The 27909-nt window shown below is 63.1% G+C and overlaps 1 protein-coding gene and 1 long non-coding RNA gene across 5 annotated transcripts; one reads left to right on the top strand and one right to left on the bottom strand.

Annotated features, from left to right (window-relative positions):
- Window positions 1-753: 753 nt before the first annotated feature.
- LOC135362062 (uncharacterized) lies at window positions 754-2603 on the bottom strand. The gene is made up of 2 exons (XR_010406366.1): window positions 2253-2603; window positions 754-1028 (listed from the first exon to the last, which is right to left on the bottom strand). It is a non-coding gene; the product is annotated as an uncharacterized LOC135362062 (long non-coding RNA).
- Window positions 1884-27909, top strand: CSNK1G2 (casein kinase 1 gamma 2). Of its 4 annotated transcripts, none has more exons than XM_045863433.3 (12): window positions 1885-2110; window positions 18325-18759; window positions 25090-25130; window positions 25267-25336; window positions 25423-25571; window positions 25660-25894; window positions 25959-26044; window positions 26115-26199; window positions 26292-26440; window positions 26603-26686; window positions 26770-26876; window positions 26971-27909. In XM_045863433.3, exons 2-12 carry the CDS (start codon window positions 18576-18578, stop codon window positions 27023-27025), a joined length of 1245 nt encoding a protein of 414 aa, XP_045719389.1. In that variant the 5' UTR covers window positions 1885-2110; window positions 18325-18575; the 3' UTR covers window positions 27026-27909. The 4 variants fall into 4 exon arrangements, with proteins under 4 accessions (XP_045719390.1, XP_045719389.1, XP_054361038.1 ...); XM_054505063.2 differs by lacking the exon at window positions 1885-2110 and adding an exon at window positions 21248-22487 and having other exon boundaries at window positions 18619-18759; XM_054505062.2 differs by lacking the exon at window positions 1885-2110 and adding an exon at window positions 21228-22487 and having other exon boundaries at window positions 18621-18759.

The following is a 27909-nucleotide window of genomic DNA, read 5'->3' as shown; positions in this document are numbered from 1 at the left end:
CAACCCACGCGTAGTCACACAGCCTTTTCCTGGCAACACCCCAGCCTTGGCCTCACTTTCCATGTCCTTTCGGCTGCCTGGGACGCTGCTTTTTACAGGGGTAAGGCTGCAGCTCCGACTGAAAGCTCAAATACCTCTAGAGGAGAGGCAACTGTGCCTCCTGACCCCCTGGGAGTGGAGCACCAGAGAGCAGATTTCCCGAAGGAGTGAGAGAGGAGGACAGATGGGGCCAGGAGTTCTGACGAAATAAAACCCCGATTCTCCAGAATCCGGGAGGACGGTGAAGTTCGCTGGTGCATTCTTTCATTCATTCAATCATTTGCCACACACAGACTGAGGGCCTACTGGGTGCACAGATGCAGCAGTGAGCTAAAGCAGATGTGGTCCCTGGCCTGGTATTGCTGGGGGACAGGGTGGATTTTCCCCCCTATTTCCGTTCCTTTCTCCCCCCTTCCTCCCTCCCTCTTTCCTAGTAATCCACTGAGCAACTGTCAAGAGCTTGCATTGTGGAGGAGGCTGATTTTAGGCAAACAGTTCTCCGTGGGGAGGCTCAGGCCGGAGAGGGTCAGGATGCAGTGAGAAAGGGGATGCAGCACGGGGATGTGGCCCGGGCTTCCTGGAGGTGGTGACGTTGCGCGTGGGACTGAAGAAGGACAGGACACGGGGATGCAAGAACATTGGCTCCGAGAGTCCCAAACAGACCAGGTTCAGCCACTGGCTGCTGGCAAAATCCAAAGGCAGAGAAACGAGCGGTGGTAAAACATTTATTTCAGGGAGGCCGACACTGGGGAGACCGCCGACTCACGTCTCCAGACTGTCTCCCAAACGGGGAAAATACTGCCAGGTTTCTAAAAGGAGACCGCGGGAGGCAGGCCCGTGGGTCGTGCGGTGGGCAGTCACGTCCAGCCCATCAGGGTCCTGCTGGCTCAGGGCAGTCCTTACTGCTCCTGCGGGGGCAGCTCTGGATCCCATCGGGGGACGCTTCGCCTGCAGGGCTTCTGTCCGAGTTGAGAGAGAAGCCGCAAGAACTTAACGAGAAAGTACAGACTGAGGTGGTTAGTGGCGGTGGCTGGCGTCCTCGGTCCCCGAGGCCAGCCTCTCCAAGGGCCTGGCCTGGCCGCCCACCACACCCTGCCGCCGGCCCTTCCAGCTTGAGCCTCCGTCCCACCCCTTCCCGAACCTCCCGTCTGCCCGCCACCAGCGGGACCACAGCCCGAGCATCTGATCCCATCTGCGTCCTCGTGCCGGGCTGAGCTCGGGTCGCTCTGCCCCACGCGGCCCCACTGGACCTCCCGAAACCGCCTGAGCGCCCGCAGGCCTGGGGGCTCCCCGGGAGGCCCGATCGGCGTTCCACCCCGCAGGGGCGCCTGCCTCGGTGGGCCTGCCCCGCGCGCCGCCCACCGCCCCGGCCCGCCGCCGCGGGCTCCCGCCGGCCGAGCGAGCCCCGCCCCGACGCCAGGACCCCGAGGCCCCGCCCCGCGCCTCCGCCCGGCCGTGGCGTCAGGTGGCGAGACCGTGACGTCACAGAAGCGCGGCGGGGCGGCCGGCCACGCGTCGCCATGGCAACGGCGGGCGGGCCCGCCGCAAGGCGGGAGCCCCGCCCCCCGGGAGGGCGGACGCGGCCCGGCTCCTTCCTCGCACGCGCGCGCGCGCCCCACCGCACCCCACCCCGCCGGCCGCGCGCCTCCGGGAGCCCCCGCGGGCCGCGGCCCGGCCCTCCCGGAGCGGCCGCAAAGCGCGGCGGCCGTCGTGCGGCGGCGCCCGCGGCCGCCAAGCCCCGCCCCGCGCCGCGGCCCCTGCGCCCGGGCCCGACGGCGGCTGCGCAGTGCGCGCGGGCCCTCCCCCGACGCCGGGGCGTAAGCGCGGGCCGCGGCGACGCTGCGAGACCGGGGCGAGCCGGGCGCCCGCGCGGCGGGGACGGCCCGCGCCAACATGCGGAGGCCGGCGGCGGCGGCGGAGGTGCGGGAGCGGGAGCGGGGGCCCGAGCGGGCGCTGGAGCCGGAGCCGCAGCGCGAGCGGGGCCCGCAGCGGGGCCCCGCGCCGCGCTGCTGAGGGAGCCCGGGACGCTGCCCGGCCGGCCGCGGGCCACGGCCACGGCGGAGGCCCCGAGGTAAGGACGCGCGCGCCCTCGCCGCTGCCACGGCCCCGCGGCCCCGCGGCCCCCCGGCCCCGCGGCCGCGTCCCGCCCGCCGGGCCCGCACCTGCGGACCCCTGTCCGCCCGCCTCTGACCCCCCGGGCCACCGACTCCCACCTTCCGACGCCGCCTCCTCGCTCCGGTCCTCTGCACGCTGTCCCCCTTCCCCCAAACTCGGGCCTGGCCGCCTCGCGCTCCCGCTGGCGCCCCCACCGCAGACCTCACGGGCCTCGCTGATGCCTCGCTCCGGGCCCAGCGGCCTCCCCGGCCCCTCGCTGCAGACTCTGCGGTCCTCCAGTGGCCCCGACTTGACCCCCGCTGTCCCCTTCCCTGCTCCCCAGGGCTGGGGCCCATTGCCCACTCCCCTGTCCCCCCACGTCCACCCTTCCACCCTGGGCTCCTGCCCCCGCCCACCCGTTCCTGGCTTTGTGGTCTGGAGGGCCCTGCGGGGAGAGCAGGGACGGCGGGGAAGGGGCACGCGGCCGGAGGGGTCTCGTCCGCGGTGACCTGTTGCAGGGCACTGCTTAGGAACCGCCGCCTCGGTGTGGCTGTGCCCTCCCCTTTCCGCCCGCGCCACCGGTTTTGTTTTCCGGAAACACTTTGGATCAGGGAGGGGGTGCGATGTCTGTGCGCCTGGGGGCGGTGGACGCACTGATCTCCTCCCTGCCCCCTCCTGCCCCAACTTTCTCAGGGAAGCTTTCTTGGTGGGGGCTGCGGGCAGTCGTCCGAGGTAGGCTTGGGAGCTCTTGGCCTCTGGACGGTATTGTTTGTGGGCAGTGGCCGCGCTGGGCTCCAGCGCGTTGTCCCCAGTCCCTCTGGCCAGTGTCTGACTCGGGGTGCCCACACATCGTCCCTGCGCTGGGGCTCGGTCCAGTGCGTCTCCGGCTCCGTGGATCCTCGGTCCTCGCCTGGAGGACGTGGCCGGCCTCAGTTGGCGTTTCCCAGCCCCACAGGCTCCTGCAGCTCGTGGGAGTGAGAGATGAGTGGGAGCACAAAGCCTCCCGTATGGGGGGTACTGTCCGCAGGGACTTTATCTGGTCACTGAAGGAGGTGGCTCTTGACAAGAACAGATTGGGAGCCAGGCCCACAGGTCTGAAAGGGGGAGGCTTGCGGTTTTGCTGGTAGTTTTTGTTTTTCCGCTTGTGTCTTCACCAGATTGTGCCCCAGGAAAGGGACTGCTGGGCCCTGCGGGCAGATGGGCAGGCTGGTGGGTGGGGACTGGCTGCGCACACCCCAGGTGTTCTGTTCCCCCTCCGGGGGATGTCTGAGAGCAGGAAGGGGGAGGGCCTGGGTGCTGCGAGGGGCAGGGGTCCTGGGCCAGCGGGGTGCCGCGCTGCGGGTGTGACCTGTGTGGTGGGGGTGGGGAGGGAGGTCTGAGAGGAGCCGCTGGACACACCTGCCCCGCCTGGGGTGGACAGAACCCCAGGAGCCTTGCAGGGGCCATTGCTGTCTGAAGCTGGCGCTTGGACCTTCTTGTGTAAAGGGGCTTCGCGTCTCATTTTGGTTACTTCTCATTTTCTCCAGCGGATCGGGGATGAGTGTCTCGTTACCTGGCTCTGGGCGTGTCCTCGCTCTGTGTTGACGGAGCCTCTGTGAAGACAGACTCTTTGAACTGCTGGTTCTGGTTCCAGCTGATTTTTCTCCTTCTCCTCTTAATTACATAGTAATTATCCTTGGGTTGCAAGAGGAAGTAGGTGAGGGTTGTTTTTTTGTTTTTTTTTCTAAAGTTAAAGCCTTCCTGTCTGCTCATCCCAGCTCTGGGGAAGCCAGTATGCCCCCCAGGAGGCATTAGACACCTATGGGGTCACTTGTGTCCGTGGGGATTTCCTGGGACAGGCCTGGGGGCCCCCCTGGCCTGGTTCCCTCAAGGCTGTACTTAAGGACGGTGGCATTTCCCCTGGGATGTCCCGTAACTCCTTGTCCCATAGTTGACTTTGTTGCGTTCCCCCTTCCTCCCAGCCCCCACGCCACCTCATGAACAGTGGGGTCCCTCATCCTGGTTGTGGTGGGGTTGGATCTCTGTCTTGGCAGGTTCTTTCCAGGTGGGCCCTGAAAACCCAGGGGTGAGCAGTTGGGGCCCTGTGTCCTCCTAGGAGGAGCTCGAAGCCCGTCAAGGCCATAGATCAGGTGGTGGGCAGAGGGCTGGGGAAGGAGCAGGAGAGGTGGGGCTGTGGGGCACTGGGTGCTGGGGGCCACCAGCCTTCCGGCCTCTGGTGGCACTGGGCAGGTCAGCATGGCTCTGTTGGCCAGCTTCGATGGGGAGACAGGCGCTCGTGAAGGCGCATGGGCATGCTGGTTGGGGTTGTGGTCCACGTCAGTGCCTTGCTGGCTCAAGCTAGGCCGCAGGGTGCTCCGGCGACTCGTCGGGAGTGTTCCCACAGGTCGAGTCTTTCCATGTGGTAGTCAGTGGGCCTTCAGGGAAAGGGACAGCCAAGCCAAGGCCTGGTGGGTCTGGAAGGCCCCTACCTTGCATGGCTTCCGGTCTGCCCCCTTCCCTTTTGGGGGGCCATGCTGGGCGGCCTCCCAAGTCCCTGTTGTGCGGGTGAGGAAGCAGAGTCCGGAGTAACCTGCTGAGTATGGAGGCCTGGGCCCTGACGAGGCCAGCATGCACGCCTTTGCCCCTTGGTGTGCGTGGTGCCAGGCAGGACCGGTCCAAGCAGGTGTGGGTGTGGTGGGAGTTCCTGGGGCTCCTGCTGGTTGGGGGCTTTCATCTCTCCTCCCCATCCCCTGGGTGTTGGCCTGCCCTGTTGCCCCGGCGTCCACAGATGCTTTTGGCCTACGCCATGCTCACACAGGGCCCTTGTGGTGTGGGGGTCCTGCACAGGGTCGGGGGCACTCTGGCAGGTGGTAAATCCTTGCCCCAAAACCCCCACCCAGTCTTCCTGCTCAGAACAGGCCTGGTCTGGCCCCTCTCCAGGCCCTGTCTGGGGTCCCCTCCCCTGAAGGCCTCCTGCATGCTCTGCTCACCCTCAGAGGGCAGCTGGAGGCCCATTTTTGGGAGCCTTCCCCCTTGCGATGGGTCCTTTTTCTTCTGGGAGCTCAGCAATATCTACGGTTAAATGTCAGGTTACAGAACAGTTTTATTCTGTAAGTTGCTTTTGGCGTGTGTCAGAAGTCAAATTAACTAATACACCAGACCTGGGATGCAAAGGTGGCTCTTAGGTTGGATCTCCTGAGGTTCCAATCAGCAGTGCCCCCCACCCCCACCCTGAAGCTCCAGTCCAGCAGAGCGTTCTTGGCGGGTGGGCAAGGTGCCTGCATTTTCCACGCCAGTCAGAGCTTCCTGCCAGAATCCGGGTAGCTCCTGGGTGGGTCCTGGGCCATCCAGGGTCACAGCAGGATCCAAGGCGGCCCTGGGGTGGGCAGTCACTGTTTAAGACATAGAAATGGGCATAATACGTCGTTACCTGGTTTCATGTAGGTCTGTGACATCTTAGAGTCTTAAGAAAATTGTGTTTAAAGGTAAGCTTCTATTATCTGGAAATCTGTACCCTCTGAGGTGGCACCTCATCTGGTTTTAGGTCTGGAGACTGAGTCCCCTGTCTTAGCGAGCGGGTGACTGTCCTCGCTGTGGCCGGGGGTTGAGGGCGGTGTCACTTTCCAGTGCAGCGCTCCCCGTGGCTGTGCCTGTCATCGCGGCCTCTGCTTGCTGTGCTCCCGGGGCCCGGCCGGTGGGTGCTGAGTGAGCAGGGTGGCCGCCCCAAGGAGCGAGCCTTGGCTGGCCAGACAGGGAGTGGGCCCGGCAGAGCCCTTCTGCAGGCCTGTGGCCGTGGGAGCTCCAGACAGCACCCCTCGGTGGGGCGGTGCTTCTAGAGGCTTCCCCCCAGAGGGCCTGGGGGACATTTCAGTCTCCCCAGGTTCACCTGTGTGCCTCAGGGATTAGAAATCCCAGAGGGTCGCCTGGGTGGCTCAGTCATTAAGCGTCTGCCTTCGGCTCAGGTCGTGATCCCAGGGGTGGAGCCCCGCATTGGGCTCCCTGCTCGGCGGAGAGCCTGCTTGTGGAAAGCCTGCTTCTCCCTCTCCCCCTGCTTGTGTTCCCTCTCTCGCTGTGTCTCTCAGTCAAATAGATAAATAAAATGTAAAAAAAAAAAAAAAAAAAATCCTAGACAGAGATGTCCAGAAAGGCTGGGGGCTTCCGGGAGAGACGGGTGTGGTTCGTTGGGACACAGACACCTGAGGCCTCTCTCACTGCTTCTAGAAATGGTCGTGGGTGTAATTCCGGGTCTGTGACAGGATACCGATGTCTTTACCACGCCATGCAGGAGGCTGTGCTGGGTCTCACAGATCACCCCCAGTCAACCCCCCTAGCGGCTCCGCATGCGGGAGTAGGGCCGGGAGAGCTGATGGTCCCGGGCGGCAGGCCCCAGGGCCCTCTGCCCCACCAGCACCTTCCCTCCTGCCTCTGCTCTGACGTCAGCGGGGAGGGTGGTGCGAGGTCTCAGCACCCGCTCACTGCTGACCCCCAGTCTGCTGGCCCCCACTCGGGGGCTGCCTCCTTTTTCTGTAAGCTGCACTGATGGGCCTGTTGGAAATTTATGCTGAGGACACTTTCTTTTTTTTTTTTTTTTTTAAAGATTTTATTTATTTATTTGAGAGAGAGAGAGCATGAGAGGGGGGAGGGTCAGAGGGAGAAGCAGACTCCCTGGTGAGCAGGGAGCCCGATGCGGGACTCGATCCCGGGACTCCAGGATCATGACCTGAGCTGAAGGCAGTCGCCTAACCAACTGAGCCACCCAGGCGCCCCCTGAGGACACTTTCTATCCCTGCTCCCTTTCTTCCGGCACTGATGACATTGGGTGAATCACTCTCTGGGGGGCGTCCTGGGTGCTGTGGGGGCTGAACAGCTTCCCTGGCCCCACCCACTTGGTGCCAAGGGCTCTCCAGTCGTGATGGCCGCAGATGTCCCCAGGTGTCGCCCACTGTTCCTGGGGGCAGGATGGCCCCGGTGAGAGCCCCGCCCTGGAGATCTGCTTCCAACCTGCAGCTGCTGCAGGGAGCTGGAGCTGAGAGGGGCCTGCCCGAGTGTGTGGGTGCAGCCACAGCTCACGGGTCCCGGGGCCTGCGCTGTACAGCCCTCCTGGAGCTGGACGTCTGAGGAAGCAAGTGGGGAGAGGGCTCTGGGGGCTGGTCCTCCCAGCAGCCGTCAGGGAGGCGGCCTGGAGCTGTGGACCGTGCTGCATGGTGGCCAGGGTCCCCGCACGCACGGGGCAGAGGACAGCCGGGCCCGCCTGCCGCTCGCTCTGCTGTGTCGTGCTCCCTCCTGGTTCTTCCCTGGCCTGCAGGCTGCAGGGGGAAGAGTTTCACCTGCTGCCCCGGGGGGTGGGGGTGGGGGTGGGGTGGGGTCTGACTTCTGCAGGTGGAGCTCCTCTACAGCCAGGTGGGAGGTCGGGGCAGCTTGGGAGATCACCTGCCCTGGTTTTGGGGGAGCAGAGGCCCACGGCAGACACTCCACTGTCCTTGCAGACGTGGGGGCCCAGCTCAGTGGGTCCCAGTGCACCTGGCGGCCCTCGCCCAGGCTCTGCCAGGTGCTGCTCACCCCCGGGCCTCGGCTTCTGGGGGGTGACAAGGGTTTCTGAGGCACAGGAGCTCCAGCCCCCGGTGGAAACGGGACTCGGACCACGTGGCACGTGGGTGGCTGACAGCCCACCGTCAGCCTTGGCAAAAAAGCAACAGGTGAGATTCATTAACTCTGTACCTGGGATCATTGAAACACGTAATTGGTGTAAGAGGTGGTGGTTGAGACGTTCGTTCTTTCACGTTTGGGTGTGCATTTGACACTCATGGCTCATCGCTATTTGGAAGCTAGATTTTCATTGGAAGTGCTTGATTTTAAGAAGTAACACAGAATTGGGCGCCTGGGTGGCTCAGCCGTTAAGCGTCTGCCTTCAGCTCAGGTCATGGTCCCAGGGTCCTGGGATCGAGCCCCGCATCGGGCTCCCTGCTCCGTGGGAAGCCTGCTTCTCCCTCTCCCACTCCTCCTGCTTCTGTTTCCTCTCTCGCTGTGTTTCTCTGTCAGATAAATAAAATCTTAAAAAAAACACAGAATTGAGTAGACAACGCTAGTGACCCTATCAGCAGTGAGTCTTCCTGGGAGGTTTGTCAGTTCTGCTGTGCCCGAGGACCTTAGTGTCAGACAGACAGCCTGTTGCTTGCTGAGGGGGACGTCCTCATCTGATTCGTTGCTTGTTTGAGGCTCATTGTTAACTGAGTACGTTGCCCTTCTCTCTGCTGTATCTGGCTGCTGGTGCCAGGGCTGTTTGGGGTTGGGGTGGGTGGCTGGCGGGCCTGCAGAGTTTGGAGTAGAACCTTCAGGATTGAGTGAGGGCTCCCAGGCCCCACTCCAGCGCCCTGCATCAGCACCTCGGGGTGCACTGGGACTCTGGATCTTCAGCAGCGCTGCATATGAATTCTGACGGAGCCTTCTGGGCACCGGGGGCTGTTCCATCCCGGGGCTGACCTTGGGGACCAAAGTTGGGGGCTGCACTGCCACGTGTGTGGCCAGAGGCAAGGGCTGGGTAGCTCCGGGGTTTCTCCAGGTCTTTAACTGGTCCCTACTGCCACCTGGGCCTCGGGGGGGTTGGCAGCCTCCCGAGGGCCTCAGGAGTCGGCTCCTGTGAGCCTCCCGGTGTGTGAGCCCTGTGTGCGCCCTGACTGGGTTTGGTGAGCGCCTGGGGTGCTATATGAGCTCAGGGTCCCCAGGCCCTGCGGGCTGGGCCCGTCCTGGGTGGCTGCAGTGGGGGACACCCTTGCCCAGGGCCACTGAGGGGTTGAGGCCCGCAGGTTGGGGCCGCTGAGCTCTCACACAGCAGATCAGCCCTCACGCCTCTCCCACCTGGCCTGTCGGTGTCTGCATCTTTCACTTCCTGTGGGCACGCCCCACTTGACTCCTCGGAAGTACTTACAGGCAGCGTCTCACAGAAGCCAGGTCCGGGGGCAGGATGTGTGGCTTTGACGGTGGGCCGGCGTGCAGGTCTGACTTCGATCTGCACTCGTCTCTCCAAACCCCACTCACTCTGCCTTTTTATGTATTTATTTTTAGTTTTTTTTTTTAAAGATTTATTTTAGAGAGAGCAGGTGTATGCACACAAGTGGGAGGGACAGACAGAGGGAGAGAACCACAAGCAGACTCTGCGCTGAGTGCAGAGCCCTACGTGGGGCTTGATCTCATGACTGAGATCACGACCTGACCTGAAACCAAGAGTCGGATGCTTCACTGACTGAGCCACCCAGGCACCCCTCACTGTGCCTTTTTATTTTTTATTTTTAAGATTTTATTTTTATTTGTTTATTTCAGAGAGTGTGTGTGCACGGGAACGAGTGGCGTGCTCATGGAGGGACAAAGGGAGAAGCAGGCTTTCCACAAGCAGGGGGAGTGGGAGAGGGAGAAGCAGACACCCCGCTGATCAGGGAGCCCGATGTGGGGCTCAATCCCAGGACCCTGAGATCATGACCTGAGCCGAAGGCAGACGCTTAACGACTGAGCTACCCAGGCACCCCACTGTGCCTTTTTATTTTTTATTATTTTCTAAAGACTTCATTTATTCATTTGACAAAGAGAGACCAGCGAGAGAGGGAACACAAGCAGGGGGAGGGGGAGAGGGAGAAGCAGGCTCCCCGCTGAGCAGGGAGCCCGATGTGGGGCTCGATCCCAGGACCCCGGGACCCTGACCCAAGCCGAAGGCAGACGCTTAACAACTGAGCCGCTCAGGCGTCCCGGTTTGGGTTTTTTTTAAATACCCTTGATTTGGGGGCAGTTCTGTGTGCCGAGTTACCGCGTGGCGCAGAGGTCCCCCGGGCCCCACGCCCAGGCCCTCTGTCCCCCCGTCACATCAGCGTGGTGCTTTTGTCAGTGCTGACGAGCAGCCACTGCCACCTCGTTGCTCACCAGAGACCCTCGCTCTGTCCCGGGACCCCATCCCGACACCACGGGATTTCGGCTGTCGCTCTGCTTCAGCCCCTCCAGGCTGGTCCCCTGGGTCCCCTGTTCTTGTGTGGATGCCCTGGGCGGTCGGAGGAGGGCTGGCCGGGGGTCCCGCAGGACGTCCCCAGGCTGTGTTCGTCCCATCAGGGCCCCCGCTGCCCACGCGGCTCCTCCCTGCGGACGCTGGCCCTGTGTCCTGGCCGGGCGTGCTGGCCAGGGCTGCACACTGTTCTGGAGCCCAGAAGCCCGGGATCAGGGTGTGGTGGGGCCGCACTCCCCCTGCAGGCTCCAGGAAGGGTCCTTTCTGCCCTTCGGATTCTGGTGTTGCCGACCATCCTGGCTGTCCCTTGGCTGTGGCAGCATCTGTGACCTGCCCTTCCTGGACATCTTTGTCCTCTCTTCACGAGGACACTTGTCTGAGGAGAAGGCCTACCCTAATTTGCAAATAGGCTCCCTTCTGGGGCTTAGGACGTGCCCTTTAGGGGACTCAACCGCCCGCACCAGGGACTGCTGCAGTGCGTCATCATCGTGGTCATACTGGGCCAGCCAGCCTGCCAGGATGAGGGGTCCCTGGGGACCCTCACGTGGGGATGGGACCCCCTGCCCCCTTGACAGGTAGTTAGCTCTGTGGAAGGGTGTGGGTGAGGGCTTTTCTGGGTGGCTGTGGGGGGTCGGAGGAGAGGCCAGCGCTGGACCGTGCTGCCCAGGCGTCCGCGGAGCCCCCGGCACCCACCTCATTTGCCCAAGCCCATTTCCGCACATTCGTCTTCCGGGCTGGCTGGCTGGTCCCATGTGGGTCACACACAGGGCGTGGGGGGGGGGGGGGTCCAGGGTCTCATGCGAGCCGTCCGGCAGAGGGTCCGCACTCGGACCCCCCACCGTCAGGGAAGGCCCCCTAGGCGTCCCCCCATCACCCGTCTCCCGGGGCAGGACGTGAGGGCTCCCTGCTCGTCTGCCCAGACCCCTCCTATTTCCCTTCAACTCTTTATCACAGCGATTTTCAAACGCACCCAGATGGAGCACAAAGCCCCATGGCCACCAGCAGCTTACCCGGATCTCTGGCCTGCCCGGCTTCTCCGAGGCAGCGTTTTAAAGCAGATCTCAGGTGTCTTCTCCTGCTGCCTGTTCATAGACAGGAGGTGCCCGCCCGGGACACTGGTGCCCAGGTCTGGGTGTCGCCCTCTTAGGATTCTCCACTTGCTGCCCGTTGCGTGGCCTCCGCTGTGGGGCTTGTCATCGGGACCTTGCCTCGCTCATAATCTGGTTTGCTGTGAGAAAACGCGGGTCTGTCCAGAGGTTGCAAAAGGCAAGTGCTCTGAATTCCTGTGCTCTCAGGGCCTGCTGACCTGGGCCGTGTTTGCACAGCTCTGTCAGCGTCTGCCGGGCCCGAACCGCTCAAGAGCAGGCTCTGGCGCCCTGTCTGGGGGCCCGTCAGCTGTGCCCGCCTCCCTCTCCGAGCCACGGTGCCTCCGGTCCGCCTTCCCTCGCCTGCCGTGTCCTCGCAGCGCGGCCCGGCCAGGACTTGGGCGGGAGCCCCGCGCTGTCTCCCTGTGCCTCCTGGGCTGCCGAGCTTACGCTCACCCCGGACCAGGACCTCTCCCTCCTGCTCACTGAGAAGTGGCCCCTGTTTGTGGCGCCCACCAGTGATGTTTCTCCCCGGTTTCATCCCCACTGGTTACCTGGCAGCCCCCACGGGGTGGGCGTGTGCTCTCTCCTCTCCCCGGCTTATTTGGGGTTGGAGTCCTTCATCTGTAACTGCCTGATTAACACCTGTTTTGCTTAACACACGTCAACACTGGCCTCATCACGGGGCGCCAGTTGGGCAGGCTCCCGTGCCTGCCGTTTGGGGGCCACTTCCTTCTCTGTCATAACACGACTTTGCAGGTGACTTCGGGCTTCTTGGCTGTGACTGCAAGCTTGGCCGTGTCTCCGGGGTCCAGGTCACTCGTGGGGAGTGCTGTGTCGATGCCAGGATGTGGCACAGGGGGTCCTTGTGACCCTGGGCCCAGGTGAATCCTGGGGAGGAGGCCTCGCCTGCAGGTCATCAAGCCCCCGTGAGACAGAGGTGTGTCCGGCTCGGGAGGGATGTGCGTGTCCAGAGACGCCCTGGGGTGCACAGCCTGGATCCCACGTGAGGTGGGTACTTGTGAGTCGGCACCCAGGACTGGGTCCACCATGTGCCCTGGGGCCGGGCGGCCTCGGAGGGCCCCCCTCCCTGAAGGGGGGCTGCCTGTCCACATCTGCTCCCCGACTTGCCCCGGCTCTGGGCTGGGGCTGTGCTGGTGATGTCAGCCAGGGACTGTGACATCACTGAGTGGAGACGGTCAGAGAAGGGGGTTCTTGGGGCCTCCACAGGGGAGCTGGCCCCTGGCCCTGACAAGATGGAGGACCCCCAAAAAACCATGGCAGGTAACTCATCTGAGGTGGGTGCTCACAGAGGAGCATAGCCCCGACCCGGAGCGGTCCCTACAAGACCTGTTCAGTGTGGACCCGGGGGCTGCCTGGGTACTGGTCCGTGGTCCTCGTGGTGGGGGCAGGGGCAGGCCGGGGCTCCCCGTGCCGGGTCAGGGGCCACGGGGACCTGAGCGGAGCCCTTGGCCCTGGGGGCCTGCTCTGTGTCAGGAACTGGGGGCCATGTTGCTTGGGTGGAGACTGGGTTTATTTTAGGCCTGAGTGAGGGACGGGAGGCCCCTTCCCCCAGGATAATTATTTTTAGCTGTGGCGCCTGGGCCTAAGCCTGGGCTAACAGCAGACACTTCCGCTGCCCTCAGATCTTGGGTTACCCGGCTTCACCCAGGTGCGCCAGGCTGCGCACCTGCCCACTCCTGGATCCTGGATCCTGGATCCTGGAGGAGCGTTATTAGGCTTTGACCCTGGCCCTGTCCTTCCTTCCCACAGGCCGGAATGTGACTCACTCTTGCTGGTCCCCTGGCTCCCACCTGGCTTTCAGAATGTCCCAAGACAGACCCAGAAGGCGCCTGTGTGGCCCGTGCTGGGTGGGGTGGCTTCCCAGGGCATCCTGAGCTTGGCCACCTTCCAGAACATTTGCAGGTCCCTGCTGCCTGCTGGGTTGGGGGTTGGCAGCTCTTTTCGTGGGGGTGAATAGCCGGTGGGCTTTCCTGGGAAGGGGTCAGCGTGAAGGGCTTCCCGCCTGCTGCCACGGTGCCCTACAGGCGGTGGCCCATGTGGGGACCTGCCCTGTCGTAAGGGGACCGCCGGGGGCTGGTGTCGACCAGCCGGGGGCCGGCGTGGGGCTTGGGTGAGCTGCAGGAATGGGTCACTGGTGTTGTGTCGAGGGACCTGTGGGCCCAGGGGCCTGAGGGGGGGCAGTGTGTGCACGAGCATCCTTCCAGTGATGTGCCCAGGTGCCTTGTCTCTGCGGCCCCCTGGAGCCGTTGGAGGCCCCTTCTGGACGGGGAGGCCACCAGGGGCTGCTAGGGAGGCTCTCGCAGAGGGAGCCTGTTCGGAGTGGGACAGCCGATGGAGTCCTCCCCTGTAAGCGCTGGCAGAGGGTTTGGAGAGGGAGCGAAGGGTGTATGGAGAGTGTCCGCAGGCCCCGGGCATGCTGCCACCATGGTTAGGATTCTCGAAGGCAGCAGCAACAAGGTGTCCAGGGAGGAGAGTGCTGTCAGACCCCGGACCCCGCCATCACAGGGAGCTACCTGGGGGGAGAATATGGGTCTCTCAGAGGGGACCCTAAGAACCACCCCCAGACACGGCAGTCTCCCTGGCTTTCTGGTCCTCGAGGGTAGCTCTGCAGGCCCAGGAGGGGTTTGCACCCCGGGTCACGAGGCCAGGTGGAGATGCCCATCCGGGGTGGGGGCTGCTAGGGACGGCCCTGTGCTGATGGCCGAGGAGGGGCCTTCCAGGAGGGATGGGGGCTGAGGTCCTGAGGCGTGAGGACCCCAGAGGGGCTCCTCCCGTAGGCCTGGGGGCAGAGCGGTACCGGTGGTTCAGCAGGGAGTGGAGCCCTCTCCCTTGTGTCCTGGTGTTCTGTACCCCGGCCTCCCCAGCTCCGCTCCCGGCTTTGTCTTCCTGGGGACTGGACCCAGCGTGCTCTCTGGTGCAGAGCAGAGCCGCTCTTGTCCCTTGGGAAGTGCCCCGGGTTCGAGGAGCTCTGTGCCACACCCTGGGACAAAGACCAGATCTCTGCCTTTACGGGTCGTCCTGGCCTGGTCTGCGTGGAGACGTCCCAGCCCTCCCCGCTGGGGGCGCGTCCTCTGAGCCGAAGGCTCTGAGCATGTCCTGTCGCTGGCTTCCGCCGCACTGCCTTTGGTGGGGGGCCCCTTCGCCCCTTGAGTTCACCCTCCGTCAGGATAGTGGAGGTCACGAGATGCGAGAATGTTCTGTGCCACACAGAGTGTCTGCTCGTGATCTTTGAAATTCCTGTGGATTTCACATCTGAAGGACTCTGGGCCTTTGTGTTTCGAGTGTCCATGCGTGTGTGCATGGGTGTGCCGAAGCTCGTGTTCTTGATTACTTTCCGACTGGAAAGAATCTAAGTGTCTGTTAACGGGACCGTAGGTAGGTTCCGGTGCCCCCTTGGTGTGGAATCCAGGAGACCTTCAGAGGAGCAGGGAGCATGCGACGGGTGTGCAAAGGGCATGTGGGTTGCTGTGTGTGCCGAGTCTGCCCGGTCGCTAAGAGGCTGTGTGTGTCTTTAGTGTTATGCCCTTAAGTTTTTACCAAGTAAGGAACCAGGTGTTTTTTGCAAAAATCCTGCCCTGGCTGACGACCACCTCGGAGCGCTGGCGTCCTGCTCATTTCTGCTCCATCCGGCCCTCTGGGCGGGTCCAGACCAGGCTGTGCGTCCGGGCGCCTGCCTTGCGCGTGGGCTCCGTTCCTGGTACGGGAACGTTCCTGCAGGCAGTGGGGACTCTTCCAAAGGCAGCTGCCCGCTGTCCCCTCCTCCGTTCCTTTCTCATGACTCCTGCTTCAGCCACCGTCACTCTCGAGGAAATGAGTCTGGCTTCCTTTGTCTCGGTCGGGGGAGGAGACTTGTGTCTAGAAAGAAAGCAGGCGTTCGGGGAAATGCAGACCAGAAGCACCGTCGCGGGGACGGCAGCACGGGCTGGAGCCCAGGGAGCGCTTGCACCCTCGTACGCGGTGTGTGGGCTTCCAGAAAACAGTGTGGCCACTCGGAGAGCAGCCCAGCAGCTCCTCAGACGGCTGCGGTAGAATTTCCATCCGAGCCAGCACGTGCACGGCCAGCTGCGCACCCGGAGGAACGGAAGCACACGTGCACCGACGCTCGCTTCTCAGTGCCCAAAGATGGACACGCACGGTCCCCCACGCACAGCACGTCCCTCGGCCCACACGCGCGGCCCCAGGGACGGACCCTGAGCCCACGACGCTCAGGGAGGGACCCGGACACGGAAGGCCACACAGGGTGCGAGTCCACGTGGGTGACATGTCCAGAGCAGGCTCATCCACGGACGGGAAGGGCGCTCCTGGGGCCGGGGCTGGGGAGTGACAGCTGAGGGGGACGGGGACGCTCAGGGAGGGACCCGGACACGGAAGGCCACGCGGGGTGTGAGTCACGTGGGTGACACGCACAGAACGGGCTCATCCGCGGACGGGAAGGGGGGGCGGGGGCTGGGGAGAAGGTGGGGAGTGACCGTTGATGGGGGCGGGGACGCTCAGGGAGGGACCCGGACACGGAAGGCCACGTGGGGTGTGAGTCCATGTGGGTGACACGCACAGAACGGGCTCATCCGTGGACGGGAAGGGGGCTCATGGGGGTGGGGGCTGGGGAGGGGTGACGGCTGATGGGGTGGGGTGCCTTTTGGGGCGATGGGATGTTCTGCAATTAGATCATGGTAATGGTTGGATAACTATTAAAGGCCATTGAATTGTACACTTTTAGAGGGTGAAACGTATGGTATGTGAATCGTATCTCCGTAATAGGACTAACGATGAAGCGGGGACCTAGAAACAAAAGATGCCATCCCCACCCTCGCGAGGAGAGAAGTGCTCTCTGGCTTTTCTTGTATGGTTCCGACGCCCCCACGGTGTGTCCGGGGAGCAGGGTCTGGCTCAAGCCCAGGAGGAAGGCTGGGGCCTGTGGACGGCTTTGTCTTTAATAGTAAACTTGAGATCATGGTCTGTGTAGATTCACCTTCAGGTGGAGCCCAGGTGTGCTCAGAGGGGCTCTTGGGGTATTTCCAGGTGTGCGCCACGGGAAGGGAGCCGGCTCCGTCGATCTCAGATGGACATGGCCCTCCCGGGGCAGCCCAGCCCCTGTCCCCAAGACCCCATCCCCCTTGCATATTCTAGGCCCTGCCCAGGGGTGTGTGGGGTACAGCTGATGGAGCGGGGACGTTGGGAATCCCTGCAAACCCCCTTCTTCGTGTGCGGCCCCCATTCCTGACGGACGGGTCCAGCACACCTCACTCACTCACTCTACCCCTAGTGCCCGCCAGAGCGATGGTCCCCAAAGCAGGCGGGGCCTTGCTCCTTCCTGACCCCAAGCCTGAGGCTCTTCTGTGGCGGAGCAGGGTACTGAGCCAGGCCCCGCCCAGGCTTCCAGAGCAGCACCCCTTTGTGCATGGTGTGGGCGTGCACACGGGTGTGAGAGCACGGGGGGGGGGGGGGTGAGCACCGCACCCCGGGCCATCGCCTCTCCCTGAGCACATGGACTGGGGATCCCCTCCGCAGGGCCCCCGCCTGCTCTGGGCCAGCTGTTCCCAGGACTCCTGGTCCTGGCCTGGTCAGTGGAGGGGCATCCTGGGGGCCCCCATGGGGAGGAGACACCATCCCTGCCTCCCTGGCACATCGGCCGCAGGGCTGGTGGGGGAGCAGTCCAACCTCAGCGTGCTCCCACGTGCAGCCAGCCCCGCTCAGGCGCCTCAGACTCCGTGCCTCGTCTTGGCGTGAAGGAGCCTGCCTTCCCCGATCCACGGTGAGCAGGGACGCGCGTGAGCCGGGTCGTGGCTGCTCTGGGCCTGATGGCTGTGTGCACAAGCAGAGCCCCTTCCCCCAGACCCTGGCGCACACTCAGACCTAATCTAATTAATTTTAAGAAGGGGAGGAGGGAGGGGAGGGGCAGAGGGAGAGAGAGAATCTCAAGCAGGCTCCAGCACGGAGACCGACGTGGGGCTCGATCCCGCAGCCCTGAGATCACGACCTGAGCTGAAATCCAGAGTCATCCGTCAAGCGACTGAGCCACCCAGGCGCCCCACGCTCAGATTTTAGAGGAGGACGTGTTTGGTCGGGGGCGCTTACAGGAGCATGTTGGTGGCTTCTTTTTGAGGAGATCCTTTGGCTTTGGTGTGAGCGGTTGGTGGGGGTTGGAGGAGGACGTGTGGCTGAGAGGCCTGGTCTGGCTGGCTGGCCGGCCGGCGCCCAGAACCTGTGGGGATGGGGGTGGGCCTGGGGACGCAGGGTGGGCTGGAGGCAGCTGGCCAGGGCCAAGGGCCGGCCCGGGGTTGTTTCTGTGGGTACCTGCCCCTTGGGTGGCTGGCCCTCCCTCCCTGCGTCCTGGGGGCTGCGCAGTGCCTGCCCTTCCTTCTACAAGCTCTCCACGGCCCCTGCTCCGTCCCTGAGGGGCCAAGGCTGGTCCCACCCCGGGGGCACGCACAGCCTGTGCCCAGCTTGCTGGCTCTCTCAGCCTGGGAGCCCACCTGACTTCCCTCGGCAGCTGCTGACCAAGTGAAGCCTTGCCAGGGTCACGGCAAGCCCCACCTGACCATAGGTCACAGGTCCTGGAATTAGGCCCGGGGACCTTGGCATCACCTGACTGCACAGGGTGAGGTGCAGTGGGGGCCGGTGGGGCAGGCCAGAGGCCTTGGAGGTCAGTGGCGAGGGCCTGTCTCCCAGCCCCGGGCACTTTCTGCTCTGCCGTGTCGTCTTCCCTGTGCTGAGCAGCAGCCCCTCGGCCTGGGGAAGGGGCTGTGGGTGAGGCGGCTCCCAGCCCTCTCTGCACCCAGACCAGGGGCTCCGCAGCTGGCCTCGGGGTTCTAGGGCCTCGGTCACATGACCAGCCCCGACTTCTGCCAGTGGGACTGTCCCTGAGTCACGGGGTGCGGGTCACTTGGCAGCACGTCTCACACCAGCTTGACATATGGCACTCACAGGGGGCTGGGGTCACTGCACCCCTCTGTCCGGGCCCCAGGAAGGCGTGGCTCGCGCTCACACCTTCGTAGATCTTTCAGCGTGCGCTTGGCGGCCCGAGCCTCTCATGGTGCTGCCCTCGGGTCCCCCTGCCAGGCTAGGGCTGCGTCGTGGACACGCGTGGCCTCCTGACCCGTGTCTCTGTTTCTTTGCCAGCCGGGAACCACGAGATTTGAGGCGGCGGGACCTGTCAACAGAATGTGTCGTCCCCCCGCATGTGACCCCGAGGCCACCGAGATGAGCACCACCACCGGGCCCTGGCAAGCGCCGACGTCTCACTAGCCGGGAGCCACCGGGCCACCATGGTGTACTAGCCCCGAAGAGCCGGCCGCAGCCTCAGGTCTGCACAGACCCGGGATTTGCACGGCAGCTGAGTCACCGTGGAGAGGCCAGGGTACCACAAACTTATGGATTTTGACAAGAAAGGAGGGAAAGGGGAGTCGGAGGAGGGTCGGAGAATGTCCAAGGCCGGCGGCCGGACCAGCCATGGCGTCCGGAGCTCGGGGACCAGCTCAGGGGTCCTGATGGTGGGACCCAACTTCCGGGTCGGGAAGAAGATAGGCTGTGGCAACTTCGGGGAGCTCCGGCTAGGTGAGCCCCTTGCTTATATTCCGGGGCACGGGGAGGGGGAGGCCGCCCGATGGGGCTGTGGCCACCACTCCCAGATGACTTCCAGATGGTTGGGACTGGGAGTTCAGGTAAGTGTGAGATTCTGCTCCCCAAGGGGGAGGCTTTGCCAGAGGGGTGGACCCCTAGCCTCACCCTGTGTTTTTGAGGGACAGTTTTGTGGGGGATCTGTGTGCCCCCCCCATACAGGGGGGACCCACGTGGAAGTTTCTAGCTGGTGCGCCCAGGTGCATTTGCAAGGTGAAATGCGAGCTTAGCTCCTGCTGAGCACTTAGCTGTCAGGAACCGCAGGCAAAGCCTGTGAGCCCTGCCCAGTGGCGGGTGTCACTGCTTGGGCCCCAACCAGCGGCCCTGAGAGCCTGGGTTGAGATGCCGTCCTGAGCCAGAGCCACACCACGGCCGCTCCGGAGGCTGCAGGACTGGGCTTGGGCCTTCTGAGCCAGCCGGCTGTCAAGGGCTGGGGGTCCGGTCTCCGTGTGCTGGTTGAGCGGGCACGCAGGGCGGGTGCTGGGCTCGAACAGCGGATGTGTCCGGCTGTCTGTCTGCAACACTGCCAGACTCGCGGGCGAGAGCGCAGTGCGGCCGTGTCCAGCCGTCCTGGCACGGCCCCGGCCGCCTAGTCGCTGGTTCCGCAGCTGACCCCAGACGGAGCCGCCTTCACCCCCTCCCGCTGCCCGGTTAGGATGTGCGTGTTTGCACACACATGCGCACACAAACCAGGGCGCGCACACAGGCCAAGGCCTGACCTGCAGCCTGGGGGCTACGGGGGCCTGTCCTTGGGGTGTCAGGATCAGCAGCCTTCATGGTACGGCCCTGCATAGACAAATGAGAGTGTGCGGTGGGGCCGTGGGGTGCAGCAGCCTTGGGTTTAAAACAGTTTTAAAATTGAGGTATGTGGTGTTTTCTGCCTGGCTTTTGCTCAGCATGATTTTGAGTGTCCCCGGTGTTGCGTGTGTAGGTAGCTGGTCGTCCATCTGTATGTCTGCGCCCCGTTTTCTTCATCTGTTCTCCTGCTCAGGGACATTTTTACCGTTGTGAATAAAACTGTCCTGAGCATCCCTCTGCAGGTCTTGCCAGACTGATCTCCACAGTGATGGTAACCTTTCTAAACTCCTGTGGGCAGCATCCGAGGGTCCTGCGTGTCCCACGTCCCCATCAGCATTTGGGGTCGTCAGATTTTTCTGTTTTGAGCATGCTCGGGGGTGTCAAGGGGTTTTCATTTGCATTTCCCGATGATTCATGTTCTCCTGTGCATCGTGTGTCTTTTTTCCTGGCGATTTGAAGGTTTTCCTTTTATCTTTGGTTTCAGGTTTTGATTCCTCATTGTTTAAGGGGGATTTCTTTGTGTTTATCCTGCTTGGGATTGATTAAGCTTCATAGATCTGTGTAATACTTTTTCATTAAATTGGAAGAACTTTAGTCATTGTTTCTTCAAATCTTTCCCTGCCTTCGTCTTCGTATCTTTTGCATCCTCAGGCTCCGATGACACATACGTCAAGCGTTTGATGCTTTTCTGCAGGTCCCTCCAGCTTCTTTTGAGTTTTCTTTTAGCCTTTTTTTCCTTCTTTGCTTCAGTCTGGTTAGTTTTTACTCTTTTATAAGTTCGCCCTTCTTTTTCTCTGCTTTGTCTGGTCTGTTGTTGGAGCCATTCAGGTGAATTTTTCATTTCATACACGGTATTTCTCACTTCACTGGATTCCCGTTTCTCCCTTGAGGTTTATTTATTTTCCCCATCTTGCCCTTTAAATCCTCACACGTCCTTGTGACTGTTTAAAATGCTAAATCTTGGGCGCCTGGGTGGCTCAGTCGTTAAGCGTCTGCCTTCGGCTCGGGTCATGACCCTACGGTCCTGGGATCGAGCCCCGCGTCGGGCTCCCTGCTCGGCAAGAAGCCTGCTTCTCCCTCTCCCATTCTTCCTGCTTGTGTTACTGCTCTCGCTATCTCTCTCTGTCAAATAAATAAATAGGCTCCCTGCTCAGCAGGGAGTCTGCTTCTCCCTCTGACCCTCCCCCCTCTCATGTGCTCTCTCTCTCCTCTCATCCTCTCTCTCAAATAAATAAATAAATAAAATCTTTTTAAAAATAAATAAATAAATAAAATCTTTAAAAAAAAATGCTAAATCTTTGGCACCTTTGACTTTGTTTTTTCTTGCTACTGTCTCGTTTGCCTCCTTTTGCACACGTCTAGTACTGTCTTATTATCTGTTGGAAATTGTGGGTGCCACGTGTGGAATGTCTGCTTTACGCTTTGTCTTGGAGGCTCATCTTGACGTCGTCGGGGTCTGGTGGGCAGCTGAGAGCTGACCTGACTCAAGAGCTGGAGTCACGTCTGTCTCACGCAAGGGCATCCTGGGTTCTCAGCCAAGGGTCGGGGGAGTTCAGGAAGGCCTCCGAGTCTGGATGGCTGCAGCTCCAGCCTTGTGTGGCCCCCAGGATCTTCCTTCTGCTCATAGCCCCTCGGGAGGTGAGACTGCTGACGTTGGTGAGGCCCTCGGAGCCCCAAGCACCTGAACTCCTCCAGCTGTCTGCGCACCCGGCTTCAGACACATGTGGGCATGAGTACACGGGCTCCCTTCAGCTCACGCTGGCTTTCAGGGACTTCGGCTCTCCCTCAACCCACGCTTGCCTTCAAGGACTTCGGCTCTTCCTCAACTCACGCTGGCCTTCAAGGACTCCGGCTCTCCCACAACTCCCACGGGCAGTCAGAACGTCAGAGTTTCTTCAACAAGACACAATAAAGTTATCAGTTACCGTAAAGGATCAGTTAGAATCATCAGAGTTTAAAACATCTTTTATGAGGGGCGCCTGGGTGGCTCAGTTGGTTGAGTGTCCGACTCTTGGTTTCGGCTCAGGTCGTGACCTCATGGGTCGTGGGATCGAGCCCCACGTGGGGCTCTATGCTCCGCGGGGAGTCTGCTGGAGATTCTCTCCGGCCCCTTCCCCCACTCACACGCACGCGCGCGCGCTCTCTTTCTCTCTATGAAATAAATAAACCTTATAAAAAACCACCCATGTATTTATGAGAAAACCTTGTTAGGAGCGTGGACAGGCAAGCCACAGATGGGCAGTGCTCAGAGAGCACCATGTGACAAAGCCCTGGTGTTTGCGCCCGTGGAAGGACAGCTCAGTAATAAAAAGACACTCCAATTAAAAACGGGCACGAGAGGGGCGGGCGGCCGGCTCCATCGGAGGACCGTGTGACTCTTGATCTCGGGGCTGAGAGTTTGAGCCCCACGTCAGCTGTAGAGATGACTTTAAAAAAACAGTAAAAACAGGCAAGAGATGTGAAGAGAGACTTCACAAAAGCAGACCGATGAATCGCCAGGGAGCTCAGAAGGCACACCGCCTCATCGGCCACGAGGGAGGGCAGCCACGTGAGTCCCACTCCATGTTTGCAGCACGAGGGGCACACTTGGCGGAGCGGGCCCGCGGGCCGGTAGGAAGTCCGCATCCTAACACCTCCGCGTAGCGCGTAAGGACCCCGGGCCGGCGGCGGGCCTGCTGCAGCGCGGACAAACCTCCGGTGCGCAGCGCCGTGTGGAAAGAGCCGGGAAGGAGGGGCCCGGGCCGGATTCTGTGCCGGACGGTGCCCCTCGGTGGATGCGTCTCGGGCCGTGAAGGTGGGGCCGGGCCCGACTCTGTGCTGGCGACGTGCTCATCGCATGGGGCGCTTCACGTGTGCGCACTTCACGGGTCAGTGTCCCCCTCAGCCGCGGGTCCTACTGAACCTAGTCTGTGCTCTTCACTGGTAGGATATGGAGGGTGCTGATGTCTGCTGCTTTGAAATGCTCTGATTTTGTTAAAAATAAGGGAGATGAGGGGCACCTGGGGGGCTCCGTCGGCGAGGCGTCTGCCTTCGGCTCAGGTCGTGGCCCCGGGGTCCTGGGATCGAGCCCCGCGTCGGGCTCGCGGCTCTGCAGGGAGCCTGCTTCTCCCTCTCCCGCTCCCCCTGCTTGTGTTCCCTCTCTCGCTGTCTTTCTCTCTCCCTCTCCCTGTCAATTAAATAAATAAAATCTTTAGAGAATAAATAAGGGAGCTGAGTGGGTGACAGGTGCACAGAGACAGTGGAACGAAGAGCAGGTTGTTTCTGCTGCTGTCATGTAGGGGGTGAGGATGTGGGTCTTCCCCGCAGGGGTTTTCCATTTTTTTATGTTTGAAACGTACATCGTGAGATGTTGAAGGAAAAACCCAAGAGGCAAAACCTGTTTTCTATCAAAGCCCAGGCAGCAGGGCTTCAGGAGAGCTTTCCTGCCCTGCTGCTGAGCGTCCGTTGTCTGCGCAAGTGAACGGAGGTCTGCGGGAAGGCGGGGCCCCTCTGCCCGCCCCTCCCGGACCGCGGCGAGAGGCGGGGGCGGGGAGAACGCAGGCTGCGGGGGAGGCGAGCCGGGCTCCTCCGGACCGCACCGTCGTGGGTCGCGGGTGCGCAGCCGCCGCGGCAGCCTCTCAAGGTGCAGTCGGGAAGGACTGTTTTGTTCGAGCAACGGCTGGGAAAGAGAAGTGGAGACACACTGCCTGGGTCCGCACGCCCAGCCCCGCCACGTGCCCGTGGAATGAGTGGCTACGTAGCAGGATGTGCACGCGCTGCCGCCGCGGACGAAAGCCTCTGCGAGAAACGCGCTTGCGCGTGGTGGCCGGGCGGCTGGAGTTCAGCTGTGCCCCCCCGCTTCTCCGCAGGCCTGCGGGGACCCCTCGGCACGCGGCGTGCTGGGGGAGCGCCGCCCCTGGGAACCGAGGCCCCGGGGTGGCCGAGGCCGCGCCGCAGTCGCCCCGCCCCCGCCCCCGCCCGCGCTGCAGCGACACAGACAGCTGCGAGCGCGCCCGCCCGGGATGGGGTGGTGACGGGGGGGAGGGGCTCACAGGCGCGGGGCGCCCCGGCCTCCGCCTGCGGGGTGGTACGCAGCGGGGTGGCCGCCGCCGCGTTGGAGGCCTCTTCCCACAGTGGAGCCTGCCTGAGGCCAGCGGGGCAGACCGTGTGGCATCTTGGAGGACCAGGTGCCCCATGTGGAGCCACATTCATGGCCCTTGGGGTCCCGTGAGGCCAGGCCGAGGCCGTGGGCCAGGATCTCTACTGGAGACGGGGACACAGCTGTCCAGAGGGTTGGGGGGCAGGGGCAAGCGCTTGGGCTTGAGGGGCTAGGGCAGCCCTCTGTTACGCAGCAGGTCACCGGACCGCAAAGCCACGTGGGTGCTGCGTGTCCACACACACGGCACGGAGACCCCCCCTCAGAAGCCCTGAGCCACGGGGCTGGGGCCGTCTCACCATAAGTCCCGTCTGTGGGGCTCTCGCAGGTGAAGTCTGGGCTGCGGCAGGTTCCGGAACTCGTGTGTTTTCAGTTCTCTGAGGTTGGGCGTGTGGGCTCTTTCTGTGTGGGTTCCTGGAGGTCCTGCTGGTCAGCGATGGGCCTGGGAAGACCCTGCCCCGGCTCGCTCTTCCCTGTGAGGCACACAGATTCCTGGCCCCAGGTGTGGTGAGCTCTGGTGCCCTGGGAAGCCAGCCAGGGGCTCTCTGCCCACCAGGTGCCACTGAGCAGTGTCTCAGTGGGCCACAGGTTCCGGCAAGGGGCAGGGCCCTGAGGCCTGTTCCCTTTCTGCACCACAAGGGAGCTCCCCACGCTGATGGCCGGTGTGGAGCGCCTTGGGTGAGTCATCGCAAGACAGGACCTGGACAGGCCTCTCCATGCGGCTTCTTGCCACGGGGCCGTGCTCCACGGGGTCGGGGTCTGCTGGTGGGTCAGACAGGAGGAGATGAGCCAGGGGCAGGGGGTGTGGACTGCTCTGGGGCTGGTACTAGGTAGAGGCAGAGCAGGTGCTGGAGTATAGAGTTACCGGAGAGAAGGGGCGGGGGGTGTCCCGGGGAGCCAGGAAGGGCTGCTGCAGGCCAGATGACGTAGGCGGAGGGGAACACCAGCCTCTGCTGCTGCGCTGTGGGAGCTGAAGAGGGGCCTCGGGGTCATCGTGGGTCTGTTTTCTCTCTTTTAGATGGGAGAAATCGGCACGAGTTGGTGTACTGGCGGGAAGGATCCCCTAGGGAGGAGTTGGGAGCAGCCTCCTTGACTGGGCGGGCCTGGGGGGGGGGCAGGGCTGGCTGCAGGGGGGCTGGAGGATGAGGGTGTGGGGCAGATGGGGGCCACCTGCGGCGGGGCAGGGGGCTTTGTAGGCATTCTTGTCACTCAGGGGCCATGGCCGGGCTCAAGGGGGTCTGCTAGGGAACAGGAGGTGGCCCTGGAGGCGTGGGTCAGGTGGGGTCTCCCCCGTGCCGGGGGCCCTGCCGTGCTGACGCACCTCTCTCCCACAGGGAAGAATCTCTATACAAATGAATACGTAGCTATTAAACTGGTGAGTTCAGGCCTTCCCTCCCACCGCCCAGTGGGGCCTCAGGGGTCCTGAGCTCAGACTGGCCCGGTGGGTCTCCTGGGGGGCGGGGTGCACGCACGGTGGGTCCCCTGACCACGTGTCCACCTGCCCTTCCCAGGAGCCCATCAAGTCCCGGGCGCCTCAACTGCACCTGGAGTACCGTTTCTACAAGCAGCTCAGCGCCGCAGGTACCTGGGCCCCGCGCAGTGGGGGCGCAGTGGGGGCCGCGAGGGTGCCACCAGGTCCCACACGAGTCTGTGTGTCGCCCCTGCAGAGGGCATCCCTCAGGTCTACTACTTCGGCCCGTGTGGGAAGTACAATGCCATGGTGCTGGAGCTGCTGGGGCCTAGCCTGGAGGACCTGTTTGACCTGTGTGACCGCACGTTCACGCTCAAGACGGTGCTCATGATCGCCATCCAGCTGGTACGGCTGGGGGTGCTGGGGAGGGGCGGGGGGCAGGGGAGGGGCGGGCGGGCCGAGGGGACAGCCCTGAGCCCCCTGCCCACCACAGATCACGCGCATGGAGTACGTGCACACCAAGAGTCTCATCTACCGCGACGTGAAGCCCGAGAACTTCCTGGTGGGGCGGCCGGGCACCAAGCGACAGCATGCCATCCACATCATCGACTTCGGCCTGGCCAAGGAGTACATCGACCCCGAGACCAAGAAGCACATCCCCTACCGGGAGCACAAGAGCCTGACGGGCACAGCGCGCTACATGAGCATCAACACGCACCTGGGCAAGGGTGAGCCGCGCGCGGGCCGGGCGGGGGGGCGCGCGGGCCGCGCTGACCTGCTCTCCCCCCGCAGAGCAGAGCCGCCGCGACGACCTGGAGGCGCTGGGCCACATGTTTATGTACTTCCTGCGTGGCAGCCTGCCCTGGCAGGGGCTCAAGGTGGGCGCGGGGCCGGGGGTGTGGGCGGGGGGCCCTGTGGGTCGGTGTCGGCTGACCGCTCTCCCCACAGGCCGACACACTCAAGGAACGCTATCAGAAGATCGGGGACACCAAGCGGGCCACGCCCATTGAGGTGCTCTGCGAGAGCTTCCCAGGTGAGGGGCGCCCCAGCCCTACGGCCCCGGGTCCCACTGACCCCCCGCCCCCGGGCCCCACTGACTCGTGTGCCCCTGCTGGCTCTCCACAGAGGAGATGGCCACCTACCTGCGCTACGTGCGGCGCCTGGACTTCTTCGAGAAGCCGGACTACGACTACCTGCGCAAGCTCTTTACCGACCTCTTCGACCGCAGCGGCTTCGTGTTCGACTATGAGTACGACTGGGCGGGGAAGCCCCTGGTACGTGGGGGTCCCCGGACCGCTAGAGCCCTGGTTCTTGCAGTGGGTGAGGCCCCAGGATGTGGGGCCGGGAGCCTTGGTGCTCCATGCCCATGGGACCCCAGGTGCATGGTGGGTGGGAGTAGGCTGCCCGGCCTCAGCGCTGCGTCCTGCCCCCTGCAGCCGACGCCCATCGGCACGGTCCACTCCGACCTGCCCTCGCAGCCTCAGCCTCGGGACAAAGCCCAGCTACACAGCAAAAACCAGGTGAGGGGCTGGGCCAAGGACCCCAACCATGGGGGCGGTGGGGCAGGGCCCACCTGACCCCCCTGCTGCCTCCCCCAACCCAGGCGCTGAACTCCACCAACGGGGAGCTGAACGCGGACGACCCCACTGCCGGGCACTCCAATGCTCCCATCACGGCGCCCGCGGAGGTGGAGGTGGCCGATGACACCAAGTAAGGCCCCGGGCAGCAGCCGGGCGTGGGGACACCGTGGGCCCCGTCCCCACCACCGGCCCCATGTCCGTGTTCCCTCGCCCACCCTGTGCAGGTGCTGCTGTTTTTTCAAGAGAAGGAAGAGAAAAGCAGTGCAGCGTCACAAGTGATGCTGGGCCCGGGCGCCCTGGACCCTCCTGCCGCAGCCCCCCCGGCGAGCCTGGCCCCGGCCACGTGGCTCACAGCCAGGACAGACTGCAGGGCCAGCCGCGGCTGCCCGCCCCCCACGCGGGGTCACTTCCTTCACATGAGACTTTGCGAAATTTCTACGCCCGTGTCTGGTCCTCCCCTCCAAGAGCATTAACTATTTCGAACAAGGAGAAGAGAAACAGTGGCCACCCTGCCCTGCGCCCCTCCCGCCCGCCTGCTGAAGTGAGTAGTCGGCCGCCCGTCCCGTTAGTCTCATAAAGTCCAGCTTGTCTCCCTCGATCCAAAGGCCGTTTTCTCGAGGGGGTGCTGTGGGCGTTGCTGCCGGGGCGAGCCTGCCCTAGGCCTCCCTGCACCATGGGGGAAGACGGGGTGGGGGAGGCCCCCCAAACCAAAACACTGCACCAAAGCCTGGGCCGGCGGGCACAGCCCCACAGGGTTTCCTGCCACACCTGCTCGTGGAGCTGTGTCCAGGGTCCCGGAGCCCCGGGGGCGGCCTCCTGCTTGGCACTCGGGCCGCGGTCTGTGCCCAGGTGTGCGTGGGCTTCTCGTGTCTGTGCTCCACGCCGCCGGCGGGCCAGCAGGAGACAAGCGCCTTAAAGCCCTGTCCCAGCCCTGCAGGCGCGTCCAGGGTCGGGCAGCCCTGGTGGGAGTGTGGTCCTCCTGGGCCCCCCCGGAGGGCCCACGCTGCCTCAGGGTGGAGCAGCCGGGGAAGGCCTGGCAGCGGTGTGTGTGTCTAGGTCTTGCTTTACACGGTGTACAGAAATGGCACTTCGGTTTCTCTGATGCTTCCTGGAAGCCATAGAGTTTAGGGGCTTTTTTAAAAAAATAAAGGAAAATGAAAGCA

Source organism: Mirounga angustirostris, unplaced genomic scaffold, assembly GCF_029215605.1.
Source record: "Mirounga angustirostris isolate CCGP_5_RB_7025 unplaced genomic scaffold, mMirAng1.0.hap1 SCAF_1, whole genome shotgun sequence".
NCBI lineage: Eukaryota > Metazoa > Chordata > Mammalia > Carnivora > Phocidae > Mirounga > Mirounga angustirostris.
This window is presented reverse-complemented; position numbering and strand designations above follow the sequence as displayed.